This window comes from Stenella coeruleoalba (genome assembly GCF_951394435.1).
Source record: "Stenella coeruleoalba genome assembly, chromosome: 11".
Classification (NCBI taxonomy): Eukaryota; Metazoa; Chordata; class Mammalia; order Artiodactyla; family Delphinidae; genus Stenella; species Stenella coeruleoalba.
Window position 1 is genome coordinate 48,302,152 of NC_137157.1, and position 23,721 is coordinate 48,325,872.

Genomic DNA, 23,721 nt, shown 5'->3' on the forward strand with positions numbered 1-23,721 from the left:
GGCGGGTGCAGGGCGCCGGAGCCTCACTGGCTTCCTGGGCCGCGCCCCTCGGCCCTGCTGAGCCTGTCAGCTCCCGATCCTGCCTGTAACCATCCTAGAGGATGCTGCTCTTGTCCTCTTACCTAGCCCCCTCTCCGCTCACACTCACTTCCGAGTTGCCGAGTGGAATAGTTAGATGGTTTGAGGTGGATTTATTTGGGTGGGTGGGGGCGGGGAGAGCTCAGAGGCGTGTAGATGGAGGGCACTTTATAATGGGAACTACGGTGGCTTCAGATTGGGACACCTGTGGACCACATCACAGCTTAGCTTTTGACACCCCTTCCCTTTAAAACTTTAAAGTGTGTTATGTCTTTTAAAGGCTTGAGAAATGGGACCCTGACAAGATAAAGACAGGGTATAAGAAATACACATTCTTCACAATTGTGCATTTGTTTAAGGTTTGTTAATAGTTCCAGGTAGCGGTAGCTGTCATGGTCAAGCACCCTTCAACATAACAGTTGACCACAGTGTTCCACAAGCCCTGACTGTCTTCTTTTATCTTGAGGGTTTGCATCCAGAATGGGAGGGAATTTGGCTTTTCTTGGTTGACTTTACAAAACTTCTAAAGGGATTAGGCATACTATATTATATTGTGTACTCGGTGAGAACTTCGTTAGTTAGGATAATTATAGTGATGAGGATTTAGATTGCCACCCATTATCAGACAAGACCTCAGGCTTTGGAATCAGACAACCAGCAAAAGGGTAGCCACTCTGAGCCTCAGAATCCTTGTAACATCTGTCTCAAGTGGTTGTGAGGATTAAGGATATAACACTATGAACTGGTAGCACAGGGCTGGGTCAATGTTGGGAGCTATTATTAAGGACCTCTTCTGTGTTTAATTATCAGTCTTAAGTCTTTCAACTCTTTTTAGAGGTTCAGAAATGATTTTTACTGATGTCTACCTTAAAACAACTTTCATTAATTACGTTTTACTTAAATTGTACTTTGCATTACAGGGGTTGAGTGAATACCAGAGAAACTTTCTGTGGAAAAAGTCATATTTGTCAGAGTCCTGTAATTCCTCATTGGGGAGAAGGTACCCATGGGCTGGACTTAGATCAGATCAATTAGGTAAGTTGAACAGCTAGTAGTCATTATAAGTTCAATAAACCTCGGGGTCAAGTTTGCAAAATGATTTATTAAAAATTTGTGAAGTGGGCTTCCCTGGTGGCGCAGTGGTTGGGGTCCGCCTGCCGATGCAGGGGACACGGGTTCGTGCCCCGGTCCGGGAGGATCCCACGTGCCGCGGAGCGGCTGGGCCCGTGGGCCATGGCCGCTGAGCCTGCGCGTCCGGAGCCTGTGCTCCGCAACGGGAGAGGCCACAACAGTGAGAGGCCCGTGTACCACAAAAAAAAAAAAAAAAAAAAAAATTTTGTGAAGCATTGTTCAGTTGGCCTGGTTGATTTACTCGTTTGTTTAACAAATATTTATTGAGGGTTTACTGTAGGCCATGACTATTCCCCTCTTCTAGGGATATAACTTTGAACCAGACAAAGACCCTTAACTGTGGGGAAAACAGTAAACAAGTAACTCAATAAAAAAACCAGGGGATTTCAGGTTGTTATATAAAATTGTAGGCTGGTGTGATAGATAACTGGAAGGAGGGGTGGGTTGGAGGGAATACACTTTAGAATCAGTGGTCAGGAAAGGCTTATTTGAAGTGATATTGGAGCTGAGACATGAAAGCTGAGTGTGGACAAGTGTGGGGAGGGGTACTCCCAAGGTCTTGAGGAATGGAAGCTTAGATAGATAAAGCAGTTTGCCCAAGGTTCACACTCATAAGTGACAGAACCATGATTTGAAATCAAGTCTGTGTTGTTCAAAGCCTGTGAGTTCAGAGGCCATGTTCTTGTCATCACACATGCTTCCTCCCTGTATCTCAGGGAAGTTAGAACCCTCGGCTAAGGCTTCCCAGAGTGTGGTAGAGGGGGAAAGAGACAGACTGATTCCATTCAACCTGCTTGCTTAATTCTCCCTCACTAGAACATAAGATCTCTGAGAGCAGGGCTCTGTCTGTCTGTCTTCACCACCTGCTTAGTACATGACACAGGGCCTTGGCATACTCTGGAGTTTATTAAACTTCATTTTTGAATGAATGAATAAACCTGGGTTTGAATCCACATTTGCTGTGTGACTTCGGGCAAATTGGGCCTGTTTCACCAAGTGGGAGTTGGGAAGCCCATTGCACAGGATTCCTAGGAGGGATGAAATGAGATGTTCCTCTTAAGGGCTAGGTGCATATATACAGATGAGTGCTTGGTGCCCAACCTGTGACATGTGTGAGAGTGCCAGATGTGTAGTATATAAGTTCCTCCAACTTAGATGTTTGAAGCCAGGAGAAGAAAGACTTGCATGTGGGGTGGCAAGCCTGGGAAATTAGTAAGATGAGAGTGTTTCCAGGATTAGGTTTGGAGAACAAAGGGAAAAGTGGATGAGAGTGGGTGGTTCTTTTAGGATTCCTCTGAATTGTCAGGACCCTTTGCCCAGAGCCTGGCTTCAAAGACTGGGTGTCACTGCATCTTGGGCAGGGTGGTGCTCATAATCCTCTCCGAATGACCAGAAACTCCACAGATTCGAGGCTCCATTAGATTAAGAATCCCAACATAAATCTCTCAAAATGTAGCTAGCCCACTGAGGGCCTTGAGGGATGTTATGACACGGGGCATTGGTTAACCACATAGTTGCCCCCATGTAACATTTTAGCTTGGATCAGCTACATGTGAGGGTAGGGGTGATGAAATGAGACTGCGGGAGCAGAGCCACTTTGGAGTATGGTACCTTGTGAGGAAGGAATGGTCTAGGGGGAGGCCTGTTAACAGGGAGGTAAGGGGGAGGGGCAGAGTGAGAACTCCAGGTTGCTCAGAAAGGGAGGTGGGGGCCAGGAAAGAACAGCAGCGGTGTTACCGAAGGCTGGCTGGGCGTTCTGTGCTTATTTTTCCTCATAGTGTATTTTCCACCGTGCTAGGAGACAAGGGTGGACCACTTGAGAATCTTCTCTTTTCATTTTGCTCTTCTTCCAGCAGCCCTGCTCTGTGTTAAAGAGAGAAGTCTGGGGCAGTGGTCTTCAAGCTTTTGTGCTTTCATACCCGCTAAAAGAATTTAGAAACTCTTATCTCTGTTCACATTTTAAAGTTGATATTTAAGTTCTTTTTTATCAAAAGTGTAATGAATAGTTTCAAAGGATATGATTTCTAGCATATTGAATATTGTGTATATGTTTTACATGTCTTTTGTTAAAATTTTGGAGCTAGCGATTGAGCTCAGTTTATGGTAAATGTTCATCATTTAATTGGTAAAGTCAGTCCTCACTAGAAAACTAATCATGTAAATTAGAATTATTCTGTGAGAAAAAAGTCTGACTTTATTTTTTGGTCCACATAAATGCATTAATATGCATATATGCATTTCACATAATGACTGTCTTACACCCTGAATTTTAATTCTAAGATAGGTAGATGGAAAAGGTGTTGTGCTGGATAGAATAATGCACTGTTCTTTTGTTATTTCTAATCTCTGCCTTTGTTGCTTTCTGTCAAATACTCTTCCTCAGGAGTTGTGCTTTCTTGAATTGTTCCTTTGTTTGTCCTCCCCACCTATGACAATTCTTTTATTCCATAGGGTGGTTGAGAGGCGTGTCTTTCTTGTATGAAGTGGGAAGAGGGTGATTATGAAGGGAGTGGTGAGAAAGGAAACTACAGATGGCAGATGCAGCCCTTAGGCTGTCAGGAAGTAGCACACATGGAAGTTAGGATCTGGAAAGTGATTCCCTTAAGCTGCCCATTTCTGCTCCTGCCCCCCCACAGAATGTCTTTCTGTGCCTCCAGATATATATGCACCCAGTTTGGAGACCATGGTCTAGGGCAGACTTGTAAGGGTGGGGACCCTGGGTTTGATGGCCAGAACATCCATGATAGAGGCTGAAGGACTCTGGTTTTACCTAATGCCAGGTTGTCTGTCTACCTTCCCTTCTCTTCCATTCTTAATCTTTCTTCTCTACCCCACCCTGCACTGTCTTCTTTCTTTTTAAAGAATGGCTCCAAACTAGGGCAGTATCTCAGTGACTGTCATTCCACAGAGCTCCTCTTACCTGGGTAGAAGGTTAAGTTTTTGGACATTTGCTTGCCAGACAGAAATATAGAGAAATAGTATCTTAGGTCTTGTCAAAAGGGTTCATTCTCTTTACTTCTCAGGAACTCAAGGCAAATGTAGAACTAAGATCCAGCATAATGACATCTCACCCCTTCTCATCTTGGTCTGCTGTACATAAGAGAAGCTTTGTGAAAAGTTCCAAATTTTGACAGCACCAGGGCCCTTTGTTCTGTAAAGTAGCACAGGAAAGTAATTAGAAACGGAGGCAACACATTCCACCTGGCTTGCCAGGTCCATCACGTTGTGATTCTAGCAACTTGTGTTAGGATAACTCGAACATTGTGACCTCAATTTAAAAATTATGGTCAAACGTTTAATATTTCTTTAAAACAAAATTAAAGATATTATGTGGAAAAACTGTACTTTTTTTAATCCCGTAACTGGAAGGATATTGTGTATCTCAACTGAATTTTAAATTCCATTTCTCCTCTCATACATGTGATTAAAAGTTGTCTTTGTAGCTTGATGCTTTGGTATCTGCTATTTTTGTATATTATATTTTGTAGGAATCACAAAAGAGCCAAGTTTTATTTCCAAAAGAAGAGTCCCTCACCATGACCCACAGATTTCAAAATCTCTTGAGTGGAATGGAGCTACCTCAGAGAACGCTGTGGTTGTATCACCAGAACCTGAAGCCCCCAGAACACCAGAACCAGAACAAAAAGAAGATGTTAACCAAGAAAGGGTTCTTGCACTAGACGCCTCCAGGGTTCCCAAGAGAACCAGATCTCACTCTGCAGACTCCAGAGCTGAAGGGGCTTCAGAAATTGTGGAAAATAAGGAGGCTATAGTAGCAAATCATGTACCAGTTAATGAAAATGTGGAGCTGGAACATTCTACCAAGCTTCTTTCAGAAAACATGGATGGTGGGGTAGGTATATTCACTGTATTTCCTTTTAGAAGCATAGAATTCTTTGTAAATTTCATCATCATTTCAGTAATATTACATTTTGTGCTTAAATTTTTCCATTATTTGTTTTCTTGTCCAGTGTCTGTAGAAGAGTTGATAAGAGGCTGTTGACTTTAGTTATTATGACTTAGTTCTCTTCTTAATAGTTGCCATTTTGTACTGGTTTTACTAAGATATCCCTTCGTTGGGTACACAGCCTGCCTCTGGATTTTATTTATCATATATCAGCACCTGAGTCCTAAGGGACAGATCAAGTTGAGACAGAGAAAGGGAGTAGGCCATTACCTCTGGCGGGGATGGTGAGCTGACTTATACCTAGGCCCTTTTCAATTTCTTATTGTGTACTAGCAGAAAAAACAGAGTCTCAATTGACAAAATGCAAAAGGAAGGAGAGGTCTGGCTAGATCTCAAAAGATCTTGCAGTTCTGCTCTCTTATGTCCCAGCTGGCCTGCGGCAGGTCCCTGCGAGCACATAAGCAGAGGCTGCAGGGACCCGTGCAGACGCCTCACTGCTTCCCCATTTTTCTCCACTCTACTGCTTCCTCCCCATCTCATGTCCACCGCTGACTGGAACCACGGAGAGGCATTTAGAAGTGTTGGAAGACCAGGGGGCATGGGAATCAAGGAAGGTGACATGTAAGTCTGGTGGGCAGGGGAAGGGGTGTCCCCGAAGCAAGCTGTGGACGAGGTAATGTGCTGTTGTTTCTTAGTAATATATTCACTTATGCATAATTGGTAGGAAGGGACTGAGAAATGTTATCTACACTTGATCTTAGCCAAAAGGCCGAGAAGCAATGAGAGAAATGTTATCTTTTGCTGGGATGCACAATAATTCCTTGACGGTATTAAGGGAATTTTAAAGAGTTTCACAATTTAAAGGAAGATTAACAATTAAAGAAAGGTTTCTGTATGACGATGTGCATATAGTTAATGATACCTTACTGTACACTTAAGAATTTGTTAAGAGGGTAGAGTTTTATATTCTATGTTTTTTACCACAGTTAAAAAAAAGAAAAAGTTTGAATAGAAATTTTTAATAACTTTGAGTTGGATTTTTTTTTTTCCCTAACAGTTGGATAGACTTCTACAGAAAAAAGCTGGACTGACTGTTGTTCCTTCACATAATGTCTTGAGAAATTCTGAATATCAAAGGCAGTTTGTTTGGAAGACCCCTAAAGAAACTACTTCAGCTTTTGCAGCCAATCAGGTAGTTTAATGGATGCAATACATTTTTGAGGAATATCATCTAATCTAGTGTTGCAGATTTACATAGAACTAAGAACTGAAAGAAATTAGATAAGAAGGCCTGAAGGTGGGTTCTAGAAACGTGAAAATGAGAGTTTTGCTAAAATCATCCTATTACTTCTGATTTATAGTAGTAATATTATACTGTCCTAGGCTACTGATGATCATTGTTGCCAGATCCATCACATATACTAAATATGAGACAGGGTAATGAAAACTTGAGGACTGGTAAGTTTTTGCATGCTGTGAATTTTTTTTATTTATTAAAAAATTGTTAAATTGATTGTATTCTGAAATGTTAAATTTTGTTGACTAATATATTGCATGTTTTCTGTCTTCTAAGAAAGGTGTAACTGCATTGAATATTTATTTTAATAAGTACAAAATAGGTTGAAAGTGATGCAAGATATATAATTTTGTCCTTATATCAAATGAGCAGTGATAGGAATTGTCAGTTTAACTATATTTATAAATTCAAAAGCTATAATGATAACTAAATGTGATATTAGGTTTCATTGTATCCTCACAAAATTTTAGTATTAGACTACCATTACTAATATATACTCTGTTGTTTTACTACTAGAATTCTCCATACAGTTCTTAGCTCATTTATGTTCTTAACCATACTCCTAGGCTTAGGTAGGAAATACTTCCATTTAGAATATCCCCAAAGGCTCATGACAGCTTAGTCTTTTCTTTCTCACTCACCTATATACTTTATACACCCATAAGGACCAAGAGGATAATTAGATTCAGCAAGACAATAACATGTCATCTTACACTAAGATAGTACCAGTGTTATCCTACAAATTGTAGCAGCTTTAGGCTTGCTTACTTGTTATTCAGTTTTTAAAAAACTGAAATTTATATAACATTTTAGGAACACATAAAATAACATAAATCAATACATACCCTTTATAAACCTAGTGAATAGAATCAGTACTTCTTTTGCTGGCTCACAAGTGTTGTTGGATAGAAAGTGTACCTACAAAATTACTTACAGCCTAAAAATCATGACTGTTCAATTTTTGTAGAATATCTTACCTTTAAGGTAGAGGTGATTCAAATCAAAGCCCTATTGACAACTTCTGCATACTTCAGTGAAAGCATTATGTAGAAACGTTCTTTTGATAGTATCAGAAGTATAACATAAAATAAATCACTAGCAATACCTTCACTACTAGCTTTATTGCTTTCATTAGTGAGGGTTTCAGAGAATTTTTTTTGGAAGCAAATGCTCTTTGTTAGTTGAAAGCATATCAGTTTTCGGGTCTGTGGATTGAAGAGCTCTGTGACAGAAACTTTCAAAGCTTGTTGATAGGGAACCTCTAAAGGAGCTGTTCCGTTCTGTTTTATCAGACACCTGTTTTCTGAAAGGATGTCATATTAATATGTAAAAGAGTCAGAACAATTTTTGGCAGAAGAGTCCTTGAGGTTATACTGTACTTAAAAAGATATACTGTTTGGTTGTGATCTGTATGAAGGTGTCTTATGCAGCGTTGTGAAGCAATAATATACCTTATTTGAACTCCATATCCTTTCTATTTGCTTTCTCTGTAATCAGTGGTAATAGACCATGAAATGGAAACCATATTATGAAATATTAAGGATAAAAGAAAACATTTAAAAATAGAGACATGATAATTACCTCTTTTTTCCTTGCTTTAAGCTAAAAATAAGCAAAGGAAAAAACCTGAGCAAATGCATATGTCAGATATTCAAAACGTTAAGACTTTTTTATTGTTGTAGGAGGAAAAAAAATTCATGTCAAGGAGGAAAAAAACCCTGCAGAGCTGACAACAGAGTTGCTTTGTAAAGCTAATGTGTATTTTCTTATTATTAAAATCTGCCTATTTTACTATTCTCACTACCAAACTAATAGGGGGGTGGGGAACTTGGGGGAGAAAAGATATGGTTCATTATTTCTTTTGGCTTAAGCATTATTTGATTACAATAACTATTATTCAAAACATAGTAATGAGTAGAGAAAGTTGACCTTTGGATTTTCTCTCCAGCTTTACTGAGCTCTAATTGACAAAAAATTATATATTTATGATGTACGATGTGAAGTTTTGACATATGTATTCATTCTGAAATGATTACCACAATCAAGCTAATTAACACATCTATCACCTCATGTAGTTACCATTTTTTGTGTGTGTGGTGAGAATACTTAAGATCTATCCTTTTAGCAAATTTTAAGTACATAATACAGTATTGTTAACTACATACATGCTGTACTTCAGATCTCCATAATTATTTATCCTGCATAATTGAAACTTTGTACCCTTTGACCAGCATCTCCCCATTTCTCCCACCCCCTGGTCCCTGGCCCCTGGCAACCACCATTCTATTTGCTGCTTCTATGAGTTCCTTTAGATTCCACATATAAGTGGGATCATATAATGCAGTATTTGTCTTTCTGTGCCTGGCTCATTTCACTTAGCATATGTTCTCCAGGTTCATGCATGTTGTTGCAAGTGAGAGGATTTTTTTTTTTAAGGCTGAATAATAATACATTTTCTTTATCCATTCATCTGTCCATGGACACTTAGACTGATTCCATATCTTGGCTACTGTGAATAATGCTATAATGAACATGGGAGTGTAGATATCTTTTGAGATACTGATTTCATTTCCCTTGGATATATACCTAGAAGTGGGGTTGCTGGATCTATTTTAAATTTTTTGAGGACCCTCTATACTGCTTTCCATATGGCCATATCAATTTACATTCCCACCAACGGTGGACCGGGGTTCCCTTTTCTCTGCATCCTTGCCAACACTTGTTACCATTTGTATTTTTGATAATAGCCATTCTAACATGTGAGGTGAAATCTCACTGATGTTGGTTTATTCCTTGATGATTAGTGATGTTGAGCACCTGTTCGTGTACCTGTTGGCCATTTGTATGTCTTCTTTGGAAAAAAGTTCCTTTGCCCATTTTTAATCAGCTTGCTTTTTTTTAATTGAGTTTTATGAGTTCTTTATTATTTTGAATATTAACTCTTTATCAGATATATGATTTGAAAATATTGTGTCTTGGTTTGATGTAGTCCCACTTGTTTATTTTTGCTTTGGTTGCCTTTGTTTTTGGTGTCAAATCCAAAAAACCATCATCAAGACCCATGTCAAGGATCTTAGCCTATGATTTCTTCCAGAAGTTTTATTGTTTCAGGGCTTACATTCAAGTCTTTAATCCATTTTGAGTTAATTTTTATGTATGGCACAAGACAGTGGTCCATTTTCATTCTTTTGTGTGTAGCTGTCCAATTTTCTCAACACCATTTATTGAAGAGACCCTTTCGCCATTGTATGTTCTTGGCTCCTTTGTCATAAGTTAATTGACCATATACATGTGAGCTTATTTCTGGACTCCTTATTCTGTTCCATTGATCTATATGTCTGTTTTTATGCCTCTTTGCCCATTTTTTAATTGGGTTGTTTTCTTGCTGTTGAGTTGAGTTCCTTAAATATTTTAAATATTGACCCCTTATGAGATGAATGCAGATATTTTCTCCCACTCAATATGCTGTCTCTTCACTCTGTTGATTGTTTTCTGTACAGAAGTTTTTTAGTTTGATGCAATCCCATTTGTTTTTGCTTTTGTTGCAATGGATGTTAATTAGACATGTGAAATGAAATTACAGTCGTATATAATTTTCCCTTTTTTGTATCCTATGATTCAACTTCATATGTGAAATTTTTTAAGCAATTGAAGAAGTTCTGTATATTTAACAAAAAACTAAACTAAAGTAATTTTTTTTTAAGGTTTTCCACAATAAAAGCAAATTCGTTCCACAATTCAAAGGTAACTCATTCATCCATGAAACTGAATACAAAAGAAATTTTAAGGGTTTATCTCCAGTGAAAGAACCAAAACAAAGAAATCATTTGAAGGAGAACGGAAATTTTGAAACAATATCTCCTGAAAAGAAGGTATTTGTCAGCTCTTTAAACAAAATAAAATCCTCATGATTTGAAACTCTCCACGTTTTCTTTTACTTACCACCATTTGGAACTTTACAAATTTCCTTTTACTTATCACTATTTGAGATTTTGTTTTTAGCTAGTTCACTAATTTGTTTATTTATTCACTAAATGTCAAAAGTTCATCTAGCACCTGGTAGAAACCAGGCGCCAGGTAGGTACTGAGAATACAATGATAACTACACTAAGCCCTAAGCAGTTCTTGGGTCAGTGGGGAGACAGATCTAAATAATTAAATGTAATACAGTGCAGCATATGCTTAGCAATACAGCAGGTAAGTCTGCTATGTCTAATATCAAATGATTGTCCTTATAGTAATGTGAGCTCCAGGGGTTACAGTGGTGATGGAAACACATACTTTAAATTAAATAGTGGAAATCAGATAGAAACACACATCCACACATGTATTTTAAACCATAGCTTTAATATGCCAAATTATAGCCAGTATAATTCACATGATTTACCTTGGTATATACAAACGTACTTCTCTGTGTGAAATTACAGCTGTTTCAGTTACAGCATCAGGTTAAAATTTTTGTAAATTATAGGTAAATCAGGGGTAAGTCCTATTTTTTGATCTCCTGGAATGTCATACCTGAAATGTTATGGGTTCTAAGAATAAAAATTATATGACTAAAAGTAAAATAATTTATATATATATAAATATACATATATAAAATTATATATGCATATATGTAAGTCATACATATATATTATATATGATGTATATGTTTAATAATATATATACTTGTTGGACCTATGATGTTCTTGAAAAAAAAAGAATTAAGTTATTCAGTAAAGCTGTGTGCTAACTTACAATAATTAAGTGGAAGGTCCCAATGAGTAACAATTAAATGTAAACTTAGAATATCAAGGGAAAATGTAAGACCAGTGTTCAATAGGTCGTTAACATAAAGTTTATTTATTTAGATGTTTGTTAATTAAAACTTTTTCCTAGCCAAGTATCTAAAATTTTTATTGTTAGAAAATGAAACCATATCCTGAGCTATATACTTCAAGAAACTAACCAGATATACTAGTTTCAAAACTTGCTTGTTGATTTTTTATGATTTCTATGTTATCTTTAGTAGTTAAAGCTTACTTTTAAAAACAGAATTGTAATTCAGTATCCAGCTATACTTTACAACATCTGTGTTTTCACTTTAATGTATAACATAAATTGAGCATAAAAAGTTAAAATTATTTTCATTTTAGTATAATAAAACAGATGATCCTTTAAAATTAGAAGCAGAGATGGAATCAAAAGACTTAAACCAGCCTAAAAAGAAACTTACTCCTTGGAGACATCAAAGGCTTGGGTATGTATTTTGTAAGAAAAATATCATGGTATTTAGATGATCAACATGGTGAAATATTTACTCTCATTTCATTTCTGTTAGGAAGGTGAATTCTGAATATAGAGCAAAATTTCTGAGCCCAGCCCAATATTTTTATAAAGCTGGGACTTGGACACGTGTGAAGGAAAACATACCAAATCAGGTGAGTGTATAAGCTCAGGAAGCCCACATTTTCTTTGGCACTATATCAGTTTGATTTCACAATAGTTTCACCTAGTAATAGAGATGACAGTATGAAAATGTATGATGCGGTAATAGCACTAAAAGTATCAGGAACTTCAATTGTATGTATGAGGATATAGTTTATCAGTGTGTTTAGTTTTTTTAAAAATACTAGCTTAGAGATTAGTATTATTATAAGGTCTTTAAAGTTAAAAATGTTTTTAAAATCAAATATTTATGTTAATGAAGTCAGTTTATAGAATTGTAGCATTATAGATTTGATTATTTTATAACCTTCAGACCTCTCTCAATTCAAGATTGATTAATTTTTCAAGATTAGTTTATCTGACTGACGTGCCCTGTTAGCATGTACTAATAGTGCAGTCTGCAAGCACAAGGAAGGAGTGGCCTGTGTTGATAGAGGTTTGAGTTCTAGTGTTGGGATACCCTGACATATGGGAGAAATTCTGAGGATCCTAAAGAAAGGTTGGAAGAAAAGGGTAATTCTAGAATTGGTGAGTGCTAGTTTAGTACTAGCTTCTTATAGCCAAAGGATAAACGGTGGAGCTTTTTTGGTTATTGTGTAGTTAGCATCTTTTAAACTACATCTTGATGGTTTGCTCCCCTTTCTGTGTGAATAAGCTAAATGAGAACATTTTGGATTAGACATTATAAAGAGAGGGATAATTTGGATGGGGAATGAATCTTATTTAGCTCCATACTTTAAACCATGGCTAACAATTATGTGTAATCAGCCTCTGACACTTTGAGCTTCTGGTTCTTGGCTCTGGCAGCTCCCAGACCTATGTCCTGGTGACGATATTGGGTTGGCCAAAAAGTTCGTTCAGGTTTTTCCATACGATGTCACAGAAAACCCGAACGAACTTTTCGGCCAACCGAATATTACTGGGGGCAAAATTCCTATACTCACCTTGGTGAAATCAAGTTAAAAATGAGAACATTGAAAGCAGCCATGACAGAAGAAAGGAATTGAGTCAGTTTTGAATTCTTGAGCAGTTTCTGACCATGCCAGACCTCCGTGAGGATCTCTGTGCCTGAGGAGTCTGACGGGGAATGGGGGAAAACCCCAGGCAAAGGCAGGAGCAGAGTGTGGCCATAGAGGGCGTGTGTGGCCAGTTGGTAGGTGTCAGCCACTGCCCTGTCGTGTTCCGGTACTTTGCTAGGTTGGGTTCATGAGAAGCTCCTTGTTTTGGAAAGATTATCACTTAGTCTGAGACTTCTTTGAACTAAGATGAGTTGGTATTTAGGCCTCAGATGTAAACATTTAATGGACTCAGAGGACTGTTATGTCTGGAGTCGTGATAATGTGACAGTCCTTATCCTGCCCTTGTGGAAGAGAACATTTTTGTTTTTGTTGTTAATTTAAGATCAGTCTTTAAGATTTCCTATTATAATATCTTGGTAATGTGACTTTTCTGAAGGTTTGTTTTATTAATTGCTATAGGTGGTTGAAAATGTTTAAATTAGTAGAATAGTTTGCCTTAACTTCATGGTCAAAATCATTCAAAAAAATAAATTGGAGTTAGAAAAGAATAAGAATTTTTAGTTATGAGGTTAGCGATCACTGATAGTGCTAATAGTTTTAGTCGATCAGGTCATAGACATTTAATATGGGCCATATTTTCTTATATCTTACATTTTTTTCCCTGGAAGATACTTACTGTATGTGGCTGATTTTGAGGTACCTACGTATAAGGTACTCCCTCATTTTCCTACTCCTAACATTTCATGGAATATTATTCACACTCGTCAAATGCATTTGGACATAAGCGACTTTTTTATCATTAGGATATTAACGCACTTTGAATCATGTTACAGTTTTCTAGTCCGTGTATCATCTTCATTTCCCTCTTTCTTCTTTGAGATATTGTACTTTTTAAATCTATTTATAGTCTAGTCACTAGATATTTTATCCTGTGTCCCAAGTTCCTATTCACATAACATTAGGGTAGTTGATTTTATTTGTCCAGTGGTTGTATATTTGTTATCTCTATACTATAACCAGTGGCTCTATTCCTAATGCTCGCTTGAAGGCTGTTTTTTAATAATAATCAGCAACTGCAACTGTTAAGTCCAGTCCTCAGAATAACTACTGGATCTGTGTTAAATGTCTTTTTTTCCTGATTGTTAGGTAGTCTTCTAATCCTCCCAACTGCATTGGTTGAGATAATTTTTTTCTAATGTGTCTTCCAGAAATAGGACTTTGTTTCAAGATGAAGTGCCACATTGAGACATTCTGTAATTTGACAGACACTGTAAGGACTTTTAGGTATAAGATGACTCTTCATTTTCAGGGGATGATTTTGGGAAAAGGAGTATTTTATTCCCCAGTTTTCTGAGTTTGAATTTTTCACATATAAATTTTAAACAACTTAGTTGAATTCTTAATTTGGGAAAAGAAATCCAGAAAGGAAAACGTTCTACTTATAGCATTTAATATTATGTAACCTGATGGTGTTACTTGACCTGAAAAGGGGTGTGTGTGTGGCTTTAACTGAGTTAGGCATGGTTTATTCATATCATTTTTAGTAGCTCCTTTTTTTGGCTGTAGGGATTGTTTTTAATACTGAGTTCACACCATTGATTTTTTTTTCTCTTTCTAGTAGAACACCTTACTTTGGAAATATCAGCGTCCTATTTTTTCATCTGAGTTTAGGACTACAGAAGTTTAAAATCATGTATTTGTAAAATATAACAGTACTAAGATTATTAACAAAGATTGCTGATAAAGTCAATTTAAAACATTGAGTTTTGAATGTCAGTAACAAATAGAACTGAATAAAGTTTTACAGAATTTCTGTATCTCCCCTCCCTTCTTTAAAAAAAGTTGATGTCAGATAAAACTAGGTCACTGTGTACATGGAGGGGATGTTCGTCCATCCTCTCATTCATCAATCAGTGAGGTCCTCCCGTATGGATAGAATGCAGCCTTCTCTGCGGCTCCTTCCTGCTCCACCTTACACACAGTGCAGGACTGGTAGGACCCCCTTTTGAAACCACTCCTTCAGTTTATATCTCATTTGTTTATTATGGAATAGATCGTACCAATATTATGATAATGATTTATCATATACGAGGAGATCGGCCTGCTCTACCAGATTGTGAGCACATTGAGTGCAGGAACTTTCTTGCTTATCTTTGCTACCAGCCGTCTAGCTCAGGCCTAGTGCTTAGTCCATACTCAGGACAGGTTGTGGAATCAATGTTGAAAGGCTACATTCTCCCTCACCTCAAGGAGTTCATAGGTTAATGGGGAAGAATGACACAAGCAATAATTCCAGAAGAATGAAATAAGTACTAGTGGGGATATGCACCAAGGGCTTTGAGAACCCAGGGGGGAGGAAGTGATCCTAAGGCATGAAGATGTTATCATGTAGGTGATGGAGTGACCATGACACATTTGAAGCATGGGGGTACTTATTAGAAATAAAATCCGGATTATATCAAGGCACTTTATTACAAGCTTCCCATGCATTCAGAATACACTGGTTAAGAGTTCAACAGACTCAATACCTATTAAATGCAAAAACCATTATTAGTAATTTTCTTTAAAGTATAAGAGTTGAAAAAATGGTAAATGAACATGGCTTAATTTTTTTAACAGTGAAGAAAACAATATTTTGAATTATCTTTTAGGAATGTTTCAGGTTTGGTTCATTAGAGCAGTAGGACTCTTTTGGGATTATGTGTTTTCTTTTGCCCTGGCAGGCGCTGTCCTTTGCTTTGTCTGATTCCCTAGAGATGTAGCACTTGCATCTCTCTGCATCAGTAGTATTTCCTTAAGGAGCTGAGGATATGTTTCTCCAGTTGCTTTTGCAATGCCAATTTTCATTATTTGCTTTTTTGCCTTTAAGTGAGAGAAAAGCAGTTTTTTTCTTTGCTTTTATTTTTTTAACTTTTTATTTTATATTAGAGTATAGTTGATTAACAATTTTGTGATAATTTCAGTTGTACAGCAAAGTGATTCAGTTATACATACACATGTATCTATTCTTTTCCCATTTAGGTTGTTACATAATATGAGAAAAGCGATTTTAGCAGACAGTATCCAGGTATCCTTTTAAGGCTAATATTTGTATTTATGATAGGAAAAAATTATACAGTTTTTTGAGAATAAATTATTTTAAGCAGATTATTCAAAACTTTTAAGCTGCAACTTAATTTTTTTACATTGTGGAATTGTATTCAGGGAAGCCAGAAGGTGGCAGTATGATGTATAAAATGAAAGGGTTTCAATGAGTATAAAAGACTCCTTTTCACGTGAAAATATGTTATTTGCATATTAGGGAATTCAAGTCACCTTATATCAGTAGTTCATCAGAACTTTTTTTTGGTATCCTGTTGCTTTGTCTAATATATTACAGTTATTATTTTGTGGGATATTCTTTTAAATTATGTATTTAATACTGGTTTTGCTGATTACAAGGGAATGTTGAGGAATGTGGAGAGGAAAGCCTCATGACTCTCTCAGTGGAGCTTCTGTAGTAGTAGCAGCAGGTGTATATAAGCCCAGAAGTAAAGACTGGGGCTAGGGGTTTCTGGCATGTCAGTACTCTTCCAGAGGTGGGGAAATAGTAATTAGGTTACCTTGTTGCGGACAGCATTCCACCCATGCAAGAACGTGGTTGATTTTCAAGGCAATGTTAAAGTATCTTGGTTACTGAATTAAATGCTACTGAAAATACTAAAAAAAAATTGATTGACAAGTTTGGTATATATTTAGAAGGAAAAATAATAAGGTATTTCAGTGATTCCCATTAATATTCGATTATGGCATTAACCTGTCATTAAGTATGTTTCTGTATTCCTCCCCTAGGGTTCTCTAAATGCCATGTGGTATGCGGAGGTTGGTTGCTTTTGAGTTTTTAAATCTGTAATAATGCATAGAGTACTTGTGTAATTTCAGTTGAAGTAAGAAGTAGGTGTCGATATTTTTCTTAGCTGCTGCAAATTTCTCCCTGCCTGCTGGCCTGAAGTAAAATAACTGCACTGTGCATCAGCTTGACTGTTTTAATTTCTGCTTAAAAATGCACATAGTATATGTGGCTACTTTTGCCTTTCTTTCTCCTTGGTCTCTGGCTGTATTTGTACAATGTCTTGGATATGCTACTTGGTGATATTTGCAAAGGAGCATTTATAATGATACATGATATCTCAACTCTCCTGCATAGGTTAAAGAACTCCGAGAGAAGGCTGAGTTTTATAGGAAACGAGTTCAGGGAACTCATTTTTCTCGGGACCATCTGAATCAGATTCTGTCTGAAAACAACCGCTGTTGGGATGTCTCCTCGACCACGAGCTCAGAAGGAACCATTAGTAGCAACATTAGAGCACTAGATCTTGCTGGGTGAGATGTTATTTGTGGATGGTGGAAAAGTATGTTATAGATTATGTAGATCATGGAATTACATAGGAAAATGATATGAAGACTCAAAAGTCGTCTAGTCTAATGGAAATATACCAGCCACTTATTACATTTCATTATTTTTAGTTTATTCTCTGTGAAAAGTAAAGCTATACATACTTGCTTTACACGCTTGGGTAGAAATAATACATAATTTAAATCTGGAAGATTGAATTTTATAAAATTCCTTCTTAGCAATTAAGAGTAGACTAGGGATGACTATACAGTAGACGTAAAAAACTTTAAAAAGTAAAACAAAAAGAAAAAGGTAACAATAATAAAAACTTAGAGAATATTATCTATTAGTACATTTCCATTATCATTCATTAATGGATTTTTGTGGTTAATATGGAACTTCCACCCCGATTCTATGGAAGAATTCTCTGCTATTTTGGGTTTTAAAGTGAACACAATTAAACTGTTTCTAAGAGGAATAGCACATCGATTTGTAGCAAATAAAATAGTTTTTGGTTTTTATAGTGTATTAGTGTAGCCATACATACCAAATTAACTATAAATTCTAATTATGTGACATCTGATTTTAAAAGTTCATCACAAAATCTGTTAACAGTGACTTGAAAAGATTAATATATCTAAAATATAAAATTGGAATCAGCTTATTTGATCCATAAGTACACATGAGTTTGTGCACAAACCCTAATTGAGTAACTGAACAAGTTAGACCATGTGAGGGGGTCCTAGTTTATGTATGCAGAGGCCACTCGAGAGATACATGTGAGTTTTATCAGCAGTGGTGCAGGCATGTATGTGTGATGGGAGGAGTAGAAGGAGATAAATATAATTTATTTTGGAATATTTTAATAGATTGTAACTTTAACTTCTATTGTAAAATGAACTCTTAATTCGATTTTTTTCTTCAGTATCTGGGCAAGGCAATATCAGTGGGAAACAGAGTTGTGAACGATGGAAGGCAATGACGGACTTATTAAAATAAGTATCAATTAGAAACCTCAAACTACTCAATTTAAAATAAAACTTATTTTTGTTATGCAGAGATCCTACAAGCCATAAGACTTTGCAGAAATATCCTTCTACAAAACTAGAAGAAAAAAGACCTATCTTGGAAGAACAGCCCCAGAAAACTACCACAGAGAAATTGGGTGTGTCAGATGCTCCCATACCTGTTAGAAGGCGTCTGGCTTGGGATGCAGAGAACACCACTGAAGACACACAGAAACAGCCAAGAGAGGAGGAGGAAGAGGAGGAAAGGGACAAGCAGGTTAATGTGGGAGAGCTAGAGAAGTTGGAAGTACAGGAAAAATCTAAAGCAGACAAAATAAAAGAAGGGTGAGCGTTTTAAATTAATCAGTATATAGACGCATTATTGTTCACAGTTAATATGTATTTCGTTTTGTCACTAATTAATTATAGTGGTTTATACTTTGGTTTTATGACTAATAAAGAGCAGATTTTACTTTAATGTCACGAAATAGGCATTTCTTTATGGTTTATATAATTTGATTCACTCAGGTATTTGAGTCACCACTACTTGGTAGTTGAACACTTGAACATTGAGCTACTTGGGGAGGAAGTAGTTAGGGTTATGTTCATTTATATTCTCCTAATTATGATTTGCTAGATATCTCTGGAAGTATGACTTTGTGACTTGAAGAAAATAACTGATATTCTTTACTATCAGATGGTTATACTACCAAAAAGAAAGAAAAGATGTTTTGTAATATTAAAATAAGTGATTTCCTACCAAATGTAAAATAGATAGCTAGTGGGAAGCAGCTGCATAGCACAGGGAGATCAGCTTGGTGCTTTGTTTCCACCTAGAGGGGTGGGATAGGGAGGGTGGGAGGGAGATGCAGGAGGGAAGAGATATGGGAACATATGTATATGTATAGCTGATTCACTTTGTTATAAAGCAGAAACTAACACACCATTGTAAAGCAATTATACTCCAATAAAGATGTTTAAAAAATTTTTTTTAATAAAATAAGTGATTTCTGCAAATAGCTAATTTCCATTGATTTATATGCAGAATGCTTTGGGGAGTGGTTCTCTGCCATTGGTTATGGTATTTTTTTGTCCATAGTCCAATGCCCTTAGCATTCATTCGTGAGTTTTGCAGCTAATATGGAAGTTAGGTTCTGATATAATGGAAGAATTCTCTGGTGTGTTGCTGACTTGCAGTGATCTTAACTCTTTTCCAATATTCAGTTACTCTTAACTGTGCGTAGATTTGTTTATTTTTTTCAGAAACAAAATGGCCTTCTCTTATAGGTCTATAGTTTAATTGCATAATGATGGCAAAGTATTTTTTTATTATATTTTCTGGAGGACATGCTTCATAATTGTTTTAATTTGTAGGTCGGAGTCGTCTTCTGTGTCCTCAGGAAAAGGAGGCAGGCTTCCTACTCCGAAGCTAAGAGAACTTGGTGGAATCCAGAGGACTCATCACGATCTTACCACTCCAGCTGTTGGTAACAGGCAAACACTGTGCAGTTCTTATTTCACCTGCTTTCTCTACATGATAATTTAGTTTAATCAAAATATAACATCTTTTGCATTTTTCTAGGTGGTGCTGTTTTAGTGTCTCCATCTAAAATGAAGCCTTCAGTTGCAGAACAGAGAAAAAGAATGTCCTCTCAGGATGGCTTAGAAACTTTTAGGAAGGTAAATATTTATATTTTGGAGAAAAACATCTCTTCAGGAAGTGATTATTTTAGTCACATGCAATAAGTGAATGAGAGGTTCCGATTTTAGAAAATTCTGCCTATCATATATGGAGATGATGCTCTTAACTTACTTTCAGAAGGCAAAGGCATTGAATTGTTTTTTTGGGTAGTGGCACTGTATTTCTGCTATACTTTCAATTTTTGTCAGTAGTGACAACAGGAAGAGAGAGAAGAAAAGCAGTACTATTGATTGAGCATCTTCTGTGGCAGCTTTGTTCCAGCTATGTTCCAGATGCTGATTTAACACTAGAGATGTAGCAGTGAAAGGAGCAGGTAAAAATCCTGGCCCTCACTGAACTTACATTCTAGTGGAGGAGAGAGACAATAAACAGGATAACTAGGTAAAATGCATAGTATTTTAGATAGTGATAAGAACTAAGGAGAAAAATAAAGCAGGGGAAGTGAGTAGGAAGTGGCGAGGGAAGTTCTCACTGAGAGGGTAACATTTGAGCAGAATCTGAAGCAGGTGAAGGACTGACCCATATGCATATCTAGGAAGGCATTCCAGGCAAAAAGAATAGCAAGTGCAAAGTCCTCCAGGTGAGAAGGTACCTGATTCTTTGAGGAACAGGCAGGAGTGGAGCTGAGAGCAAGAAAGGGAGAACAGGATGGGCAATGAGGTCAGAGGCATAATGAGGAACTCAATTGTGTAGGGCCTTATAGGTCATAGCAAAGACTTTGAATTTTATTCTGAATGAAATGGAAAGCCTTTAGAGGGGCAGAGGAGTGATATGATTTGACTTGGGTTTTTCCAAGGTCACTCTGGCAACTGTATTGGGAATAGACAGTAGGGGTGCAAGAGCAAGGGCCTGAAACTGGTTAGTCAGTTACAATATCCAGGCAAGAGGTGATGGTCATTTGGATCATAGCAGTAGCTGTACCAGGAGCTAGATTTGGTTATTTTCCATTGTCTACCCCTTGGTTGCTGGTAGGCAGAGGAGTCATTAAACTCACTGAACACAGTCATTTTTTTCCTTTGTTTTCTTACAGAAGCTACTATTATAATAACATTAAATCTGTAAGTCATTCAGTTTGCAGTGAATTATCCCTGTCATTCAGTTGCCCTTGGTTAATATCATTCTGTATCTCTTCTTTTTTACCATAGGAATTAGGAAGACTATATTATATTATCCAGAAATATTTTCACCTTGAATTGTGGGAGTGTTGTGGGGCAGCAGCAATTTGGGGAACTTCTGTGGGGATGATCATAATAGCTAGCATTTACTGAGCACTTACTATGTTCTAGGCTCCATGCTAAGTACTTTACATGTGTTAATTTGTTCAGTCTTCATAATGGTGGAGTAGGATTTGTCCCCAGGCAGTCTGTTCTCAGAGCCCACATTTTTAACCCCTAAACAACACTGTCTCACAAGACTTGAGAGTAGAATTCTTATGATATTGGTTTGATAGTCAAGTACCATCTGTACATTTTAAAAATGATATTAAAAACCCAAGTGTATGTTAGCTCACTTCATTCAGCAGATGTTTCTTATCCATTTACTTACATGCTAGATGCTGTGGTTGTGATAATGAGCAAAAATAGACATGGTACATGATTTTGTTGAACCTACAGTCTTGTGAGAATCACACCCCCAAAAAAGTAAAATTAAAACTAATAATAGTTTCAAAGAAGTATATAGTGCTGTCCTGGAAGGAATTGACCTAGTCATGGAGATCAGGAAGCTTCTTGAAAGTCAAGGATGCTTCTTTGAAGAAGTCATAATTGAGTTGAGATATAGAGGAAGAAGAAGAGTTAACCAGGTAAAAAGGGAGGGGAGGAGAAGCATAGCATATGCCACAGTCCCGTGGAGAGAAAGGGCATATTTTTTTGTTTTTATTTTTGATGTGGACCATTTTTTTTAAGTCTTTATTGAATTTGTTACAATATTGCTTCTGTTTTATATTTTGGTTTTTTGGCCACGAGGCATGTGGGATCTTAGCTCCCTGACCAGGGATCGAACCCACACCCCCTGCATTGGAAGGTGAAGTCTTAACCACTGGACCACCAGGGAAGTCCCATGGACATAGAGTTTTAGGAAACAAAGACCAGTGCAGTGTGTGGCAGGGAGCAGGAGCACGATGAGGCTGGAAGAGACAGCAATATTGAGAATTTCTTTCATCTCAAGTAAAATGGAAAACGACTGAAATATTTTAAATATGAGAGTGTTGTGATTGATTTATGTTTTGCAAGATCTCTCTGGCTGCCGTGGAAGGCAAGAGTGGACTGTGGATACCTTTGAGAGCCCATTGCAGTAGTCCTGATAGGAGCTGTGATAGCTTGGACTAAAGAGGGTGGGCATAGACGTGAGTGAAACTGAAGAATTGTGTAAGGGGAACAATGTCAAGGCCTGGAGCTGGGTTGGATAAGGACTTCTAGGTTTCTGGCTTGCCCAGCAGGATTGATGGAGAGTGCCACGCACTAAGAGAACTCTGCACGAAAGCCATCTTTGGAGGGGAATATCAGGAGTTTCGTTTTCATTCACTCAGTTCAGAATTTACTGTGCTCTTACTATGTATCAAACACTGTTCTGGGATCTGGGGATTCATTGGTAATCAAGATAAAATTCCTGCGATCGTGGAACTTACATTTTCATTGGGAGAAGTAGACAAATGATTTTTTAAAAAAGAATTTCAGATAGTAGTAAGTGCTATCAATTAAATAAAACTGAAAATGACCTCCAAGAGGTGGGTGAGACTGCTTTAGTTTGGGTCATCAGGACAGGCACCTCTGAGGAGGTGACATTTTAGCAAGACCTGGCTGATGAGGGAGGTGCCCATGCAGAGATCTGGGCTGGAGATTGTTTTCCAGGTAGAAGGAACAGCAAGTGCAGGTGAACAACAGTGAGCGTTTCATCGAGAGTGAAGAGGTCTGTGTGACTGGAGCCTGGAGAAAGCAGGGGAGAGGGTGGGAATGAGGGTGGAAAGGGAGTGGGCAAGGGAGCTGGGTAAGGAGTGGGATGTTCTTCTAATGGCACTGGGAAGCTCTTGGAGGATTTTAAGCAGTAAAGCAGATATAGATCTCTGATACACTTGATAACTAAAATCACTCTGGCTACTCAGTGGAGAATGGGCTATACTGGGGGAGAGTAGAAGCAGTGAGGCCAATAAGGAGGCTTTTAGGTTCAAGAACAGATCATAAAGTCAAATTAAACCTGGGAACCCCATGTATTACAAATATTCTATAGATTTAATTCAGGTTTTAACAGTAATGAAACCAATTTGACAGAAGTTCCAAATTCTACATATATGTATACAAAAAGAAAAAACCAAAAGAACGATTTTCATAAGAGATCTTTGTAACTAAAAAGGGAAGCAGGGGCTTCCCTGGTGGTGCAGTGGTTGAGAGTCCGCCTGCCAGTGCAGGGGACACGGGTTCATGCCCCGGTCTGGGAAGATCCCACATGCCGCAGAGCGGCTGGGCCCGTGAGCCATGGCTGCTGAGCTTGCGTGTCTGGAGCCTGTGCTCCGCAACAGGAGAGGCCACAACAGGGAGAGGCCACAACAGTGAGAGGCCTGCGTACCGCAAAAAAAAAAAAAAAAAAAAAAAAAAAAGGGAAGCAAGTGGAAAATTTGTGATTTTATCTTAGATCTTGATTTAAAAATATTTGTTTTTTGGATGAGACCCCAGGCTATCTCCCCTTTGAAGCAATAAGCCCTCTAATTGCAGAAAATGATGCCTAAGGTCAGAAAGCAATGTTTTGAACATTACATTGATAAACTCAAAGTTAATAACTA

The 23,721-nt window shown here is 37.5% G+C and overlaps 1 protein-coding gene across 4 annotated transcripts in view; it reads left to right on the plus strand.

Annotated features, from left to right (window-relative positions):
• The window catches only part of MDM1 (Mdm1 nuclear protein), a 29,170-nt gene that overhangs the window by 188 nt on the left and 5,261 nt on the right, over nucleotides 1-23,721 (plus strand). The window contains exons 2-12 of one of the 4 annotated variants that reach the window (XM_079936031.1): nucleotides 999-1,113; nucleotides 4,698-5,062; nucleotides 6,174-6,308; nucleotides 10,118-10,285; nucleotides 11,552-11,655; nucleotides 11,737-11,836; nucleotides 16,694-16,723; nucleotides 17,049-17,224; nucleotides 18,296-18,589; nucleotides 19,619-19,731; nucleotides 19,827-19,924. In XM_079936031.1, the coding sequence (XP_079792157.1) occupies nucleotides 999-1,113; nucleotides 4,698-5,062; nucleotides 6,174-6,308; nucleotides 10,118-10,285; nucleotides 11,552-11,655; nucleotides 11,737-11,836; nucleotides 16,694-16,723; nucleotides 17,049-17,224; nucleotides 18,296-18,589; nucleotides 19,619-19,731; nucleotides 19,827-19,924 (1,698 nt within the window). The other 3 variants (XM_079936032.1, XM_079936034.1, XM_079936033.1) reach the window with 3 other exon arrangements.